The following is a 7,002-nucleotide window of genomic DNA, read 5'->3' on the forward strand; positions in this document are numbered from 1 at the left end:
GGCCTGGGTGCCAAGTGGGTGGCAGTCCGTAAAAGTTTGGGAACCACCGATGTAGATGTTCCAGGCGGCAATAAGTTTCCATTTAGTCATTTAATGATGCTCAATGTCATCAGTCTACAAATCTCCCACAAGAAAACAACTTATCATCATCAATTTGATGTCTACTGCCCAACATTTGTTTGGGTTAAATGAGATTCCCTGAGGCAGATTTTTTCCATGGTTGGATGCTCTTCTTGTTGCTTGCCAACCCTTGCCTGCTTCCAAGAATGGTAGAATTTTACCTCAGTCCAGACACGATTTCATAGAAGACTGCAAAACAAATGACATTACTGTCACACACACACACTGGAACTCCTTTGATTGGAAGGATGACAAGGGTTCCAGTTGATAAGATCAACAGAACAGCCTCCTTGTGAAATTAATGTGGAAGTGGCTGAGCATTCCACAGACACACCTACCCTTAAGATAGTTCTCAGGGAGATTCAACATGACACAGAATGTGATAAGGTTGACCCTTTTGAGATACAAATGCAACTCATTTTGAAATAAAGTGTCTTGCTTAAGGGACACAGCTGGGAAGCAAACTCACGGCTTTATGACTGTGAATCATATACCCTAACCACTAAGCCATGCACCTTCTCACACACAAAAACAAGCTTCAAAGTGTGGTGCTCCAGCATGACCACAGTACAATGACTAAACCAAATGAAAAATAGAAGATGCAAAGTGAAAGAATTTGTATGTGACAATCCAATCTTGAAAATCCCACTTTCACAATTTTTACAAATAATATACAGTAGTCTATGTACGAGTATATATATACTACATAATGTTGTGGTGATTACTTACTTCGTTATCAAAAATAGGGTTGGATTCATTATATCCAGAGTATAAATCATCTTCATCTTCACCAGCTAAATGAATTTGATCCAGGATGCCAAGACGATTATAATTAGACATTAGGGGCTGAAATAGCAAACAAAACAGATTCAGTTGTAGGAAAAAAGGGCAATAAGACAAAAATAATTGTTCACTGAGAAACATTCTGGGTTCAATATCATGCTTACATATAAATATATATGTAATCCTTCTTAAAATAACAATTGGGCATTTATTCATGATGTGACATTTAGTTGTTAAAGATTGTTGCACCAAAGAAGTAATGACCTTTAACATTTTAGCATTCAAACCGACCATATCTGGCCAAATTACTCCACTTGTTTTATGTTCAAACTGGCCAGGTCTGGCCTCTCCCATCTATCCTATAATGTCATTCTAAAAATAAACAGTCACATCATCAACATTCTGCCTCAGCCATTCCCCTGTGACCTATGACTGTTTGGAAGCACTCCACTTCCTGTCTGTGAAAACTACAATGCCAGTTCCTGCTACTTTTGTGTCAGTGGAATCTCTGTACTTCATGGCTTCTCTAGTTCTTGATTCTAATTAGATTTTAAATTCTTGTTTGATTCACTTGTCTGTGGAACAGCAGCATAGTCGAGATGATATGTTTTCTTCTCTTACTCTTGTTTTTTGCAAACATCCTCAAAATGACTTTCTAAAATGAAATTCCATTATGCAGCTGAGGAGTACATTTTCATTGTACATTCTGTGGTGTTCTCACCACATGAATAAATGGAGCTTGTACGAAACGTACGTACTGCTATAACCTATTGAATTTTTGTTGCTTATCTTCAAATTTTTATTCACCAAATCTCTTGATTTTGTTTTTGGTTTTTATCCTACCAAATTCTGGTGCCTCAAACATTTTAAGTACCACATTTAATCTTTTGATTAAATCTATATTATATATATATACGACAGGCTTGTTTCAGTTTTCATCTACCAAATCCACTCACAAAGCTTTGGTTGGCCCAAGGCTATAGTAGGAGACACTTGCCCAAGGTGTCACGCAGTGGAACTGAACCCGGAACCATGTGGTTGGTAAGCAAGCTACTTACCACACAGCCATCTCATGCACATAGATGTGTGACCATCAGATGCATGGCTCATCCACGAAAGTCAGCAGCACCGTTGGCTTGTCACTGTTGTCGGCACCCTTGGTGGCACCGCACACCATAAAAATTGGGTGGCCTGGGTTGCATATACATATGTAAATATATATATATATGAGATAGATAGATACATACATAAAGATAGAGAGAGAGAGAGGCAGAGAAAGACACAAAGAGAGATGTGTATGTATGTATTACCTTTTCTTGATATTGCATGATAGTTGTAAACGAATGTCACTGTCATAGAAGCAGTGTCATTCATTTCCTATGCTCTGCAAAAACATGTCTGGCCATGGGTAAACGTTATGTCTGCATTTGTACAAATACTGTTCAGCTGCAAGTGATGGTGGTGTCATTTTTCATACCAACAAATTGTGCCTCTGCGGGTATGTAGAATAAGAGATCCCTTACTTGAAAAACCGGTAAGGGTTGACAACAAGAAAGACATCCATTGTAAAACAATGTCTCAATAATATATCCACCTAACTCATGCTAGTTTGAGAAAAATGGCTGCAAAAATGAAAGAATGAACAATATGACACTCAATTATCTTAGATTTGGCAGTACTGGTAAGATTATACTTAGCTGAGAAGGCCTAATAAGACTGAATGATGTCCAGATTTATCTCCCTTACTTCAAAAGATGAGACTTATTCCCCATTACATTCTATCTTAATTTTAATAAATGTGTCACAGTAGCTTTTACTGCCTTTCTTGGCCAGGATTAACTGGCACTCGGTCAGTTAAGATCTGATCAATGGAACAGCCTTCTTGTGAAATTAATGTGTAAGCAGCTGAGCACTCCACAGACAAGCGTAACCTTAAAGAAGTTCTCAGAGAGATTCAGAATGACACAGAGTGTGACATGGCTGGCTCTTTGTAATCCAAGTACAACTAACTTTCGTGAGCTGACTGGACTAGAACAACATGAAATGTGTCTTGTTTGAGGACTCAATACCCTATCAGGAATCGAACTCATGACGTTATGGTCATGAGCCAAACACCCAAACCACTAAGCCATGCACCTTCACACTGGCCTGAATTAAGCCAATGGTTTATTTCTCCTCATTTCACATGTGACTTCAATGAAAATCTCAACACTTTAAATCAAGTATGCCAACATCCCCTGCATTATATAATGAAGAGTTTCATAGACTGTCGTTTGCACTGAGGTACTAATTTACATCAAGGTGAACTGGGAGAAGAGCTTGGTCAATAGCTAAATGGACACAACTGTAATATTCTTTGGATTTTCTGTAAACGAAATATTTATTCAAATCTTCATGTGTTTTAAATTCTATAACAGACACCAAAGAATTATATGTTCAAGAACAAATTCCTACTTGTAGGCTCCAAATCATCATCATTTTAACATCCATTTTTGTATACTTGCATGGGTCAAACGTTGCTTATTGAGGCAGATTTTCTAAGACCAGATATCCTTCCTGTCACCAACGCCCACCAGTTTCCAAGCATGATAATATTCACCCCATGGCTGGACATGTTCTTCACAAAAGAAGGCAAATAAACAGTCATTTGTATGGCAATGATGCTCATTTAAAAGCATCACATGACATCAAGCAAAGAGACACTAACATGTACACTCGCTCACACACACACAATAAGCATCTTTAAGTTTCTGCCAACCAAATTCACGTCCAAGGCTTTGGTCAGTGGAGAGCAATAGCAGAAGACACCAGTTCAAGTTACACTGCAGTGGGACTGAATCCAGAATCATGGGGTTGGTGAGCAAACTCCTTACCATACAAGCATGCCTGCGTCTCTAAATATCAATAGAAATTGATACTAAGATATTTGAGTCAATCACTTATGAATAGTTGAAAATATTCAGAGACTTTCCAATATTTACTGTCTGATCATTATGACATTATGACCTTAGATATCTGTGAAATCATTAAATTTGTCATCACCAAAAGCTAGCTATGTCTATCACTTGTATTCATATCTTCTCGATTAATAAGTCAAAGAGAACACTGGCATAATTCTCCTTTTCTTTGAAACAACTTCTCAAATATCTGAACTGAAATTACAGACAAAAATAAAGAAGAAAAGGTTAATTATTAAATTAATTGTTGTTTATTGTTAACCTGGCCCTGATTAAGGTTGGAAAAAAATGTTTGGAGCCTACAAAAATGATTGGTCTAGACTACAACCTGAAAGGTTAAATTCCATTAAAGTAATCAAGTATAGTCTGCTCTCTCGGTAGATAGGATAGGTATACTGTTCAGTAGTTTAATGGTCTTGCTATCCCACTGCCCTAAACTGGTACTTTATTAACCCCAGATAGTTGAAAGACAAAGTTGACCTCAAGTGTTATCCTATAGTCTAACACCTCTCCTAGACTACAGCAGGATTTGAACTTAGAATACAAAGTTGAACAAGTATAACAAAGCAACCTATTTTGGTACTCTAATGATTCTGCCAGTCCACCATCTTAAACTGGCACTTTATTTATCAACCTTGAAAGGGTGAAAGACAAAGTCGACCATGGTGGTATCCAAATTCGGAATGTAAAAGCCCAAAATTGCACAAAGTGTTTCATCCAACGCTTTAATACTTCAATCAATTAAACAATTCTCTGTTTAAAAGTCAATATTCATCATTTTTATATTTACTTTCTCTGGAGGCAAGAGTTGGATGAGTTCTCAAGGCTTAAATCATTCCATAGAAAGGTGCTTGTGTGTGTCATTTTGCTTGGTCTCTCTGTGTTTTGATATCCTGCCCAGTACTCCTAATAAACTGCTTCTCTCATTATGTAAGAAATTAGTAATCAACAAAACAGTACCATTTACTCAGAAAGAAAGAATAGGTACACAAGGTGCAGCAAGATTTTTGGTACACGAAAACATTCACTTATGAGGTAGCAAATGTACAGAACAACTGTGTAACAACTTGGGCAAGTGTCTTCTACTACATCTTTGGGCCAACCAAAGCCTTAAGAGTGGATTTCGTAGATGGTAACTGAAAGAAACCCGTCGTATGTATACATATATATTTATGTGTGTGTCTTTGTGTCTGTGTTTGTCTCCCCACCATCGCTCGACAACCGATGTTGCTGTGTTTATGTTCCTGTAATTTAGCGGTTCGGCAAAGGAGACCGATAGAATAAGTATGAGACTTACAAAGAATAAGTCCTAAGGTCGATTTCTTAGTCTAAAACTCTTTAAGGCCGTGCTCCAACATGGCCGCAATCAAATGACTTAAACGTGTAAAAGAATAAAAGAAATATCTTATGGGAAAGTGGATGAATTTTCTTACATCTGTTCGAGGTGGCCCGCAACCCTTACTTCTGATCTTTACATTCATATGTTCGCCAACGTAACTTTTAGAATGGGTTTCACTTAACACAGTGAATTATCACAATTTCTTTATATTTCCTTTTCTCTTATAATCTTTGCATTTCTTTTTTCTTTTTTTCTTCTTCACCTTATGTATAGAACCTAAACACATTACGTGGAAGTGAGAGTGATCGAAACCTGGTGTCCAGGATCCGAATCTCCGAAGCAACAAAATGCATAAAGGATTTAAATAGCCGTTCTAAAATTGACCATGGTGGGATTTTAAATTAGAATGCAAAGGGCCGGATATGAATACTGCAAGGCACACTGTCCGACACCTTAACAATTCTGACAACACACCGCTTTTTTACTTCCAAGTGTTTACACACACATGCACACACATATAGCATGGATAGTTCTTCACAACCCTACCTATCCTTCCTCTCTGTCTCGCGCGCGCGCGCGTGGATAATCAATCGTCCGCCACGTTTGACGCTACTCGTGTCCTTGGTAACAACAACAAACAGTTGACAGTATTTGGAAATAGTTGAGAATAAGAAGTGTAATATACGACCAAAGACTTTATTAATAATAAAATAGACAGAGACTTTGTTATGTTGTCGGATTATTGTAAAAAGTGCATTTCTTCGTAAATAAATGAACTTTGAAACTATAATTTAGTGGAGATACTAAACGTTTCCAAAGCGAAACAACATACACTTTAAGCGCGTGCTTCGAGGTAGGTAAGTGTTAAGTGTCCAAACGTGTAACTAAAACATCTATTTCCAAAAAGCTGTGAATGTAAACATTGGCTTACACAACTAGATACACGGAGGGGAACTTGTGAGTTAAAACTACGTCTTAGGGTATAAAATGTGAAGTAAATTCTCATGTTTCAATAAAACATCGACGTAAATGGGTTTATAAAGAAGAAGAAGAAGAAGTAAAATGCGGGGGGGGGGACTTTTATGTTATCGATTGGTTGTGAAGGAAAAGGTTTTGAACTGAGAAATACAAGAATCGATCGATTTTGCTGCTATTTCTAGCGTGCCTATCGAGTACATAGAGACTCCCACGCTGTCCTGTCCTGTCCTATACTTCTCATGCAGTCTCGGATGATTCTCTATTTCTTTCAACACAATAATTATATAATTATACATTATTACGAAATAATAAAGAAACTTCTCTGTGGCTGCTCGACTAACTCAAAATAATAGTCAAACATGACTCAAATCACACTCTGCCTACAAAAAATGGGGATCGACATATTATCTAACCAGTCGCAGATATATAAAGACTTCATTAAATATAAGACAGGATGGTCACGGCTGGACCACTTTTCAACATTAATTCAACTCTATCTGGGCTACCCTGGTGCCAAACAACAATGTATGTATGTATGTATGGATGGATGGATGCATACATGCATGTATGCATGTATGCATGTATGTATGTATGTATGTAATATTACCAAAACTTAGTACCTACCCGGTAAGTGGTAAAATTACTTTAAGAAAACTTCAGGCGTCTTTCATTGAAATTGGCATTACCCAGAATTCTGTAGTGTACCGGAACTGCTGCCATGACAACATACAAGCTACTGACGTTTGTTTTCGTTCTGTTGTTTACAGTTGCAAAGTTTATCGCTAGGATGGCCTAAGGGATTAGTCAGGGGTTAATGAAAAGGAT

At 37.5% G+C, this 7,002-nt stretch overlaps 1 protein-coding gene across 2 annotated transcripts in view; it reads right to left on the bottom strand.

Moving 5' to 3' along the window:
- Nucleotides 1-6,983, bottom strand: part of LOC106867348 (intraflagellar transport protein 88 homolog) — a 101,475-nt gene extending 94,492 nt beyond the window's left edge. The window contains exons 1-2 of one of the 2 annotated variants that reach the window (XM_014912200.3): nucleotides 6,802-6,983; nucleotides 850-966 (exon numbers count right to left, since the gene is read on the bottom strand). In XM_014912200.3, the coding sequence (XP_014767686.1) occupies nucleotides 850-960 (111 nt within the window). In that variant the 5' untranslated portion in view covers nucleotides 961-966; nucleotides 6,802-6,983. Of the gene's footprint in view, nucleotides 1-849; nucleotides 967-2,213; nucleotides 2,396-6,801 lie in introns of those variants that run through there. The other variant, XM_089358285.1, reaches the window with a different exon arrangement.
- Between the last annotated feature and the right edge of the window lie 19 nt (nucleotides 6,984-7,002).

The sequence above is a fragment of the Octopus bimaculoides genome, chromosome 10 (assembly GCF_046866305.1).
Source record: "Octopus bimaculoides isolate indiv1 chromosome 10, ASM4686630v1, whole genome shotgun sequence".
Taxonomy (NCBI): Eukaryota; Metazoa; Mollusca; class Cephalopoda; order Octopoda; family Octopodidae; genus Octopus; species Octopus bimaculoides.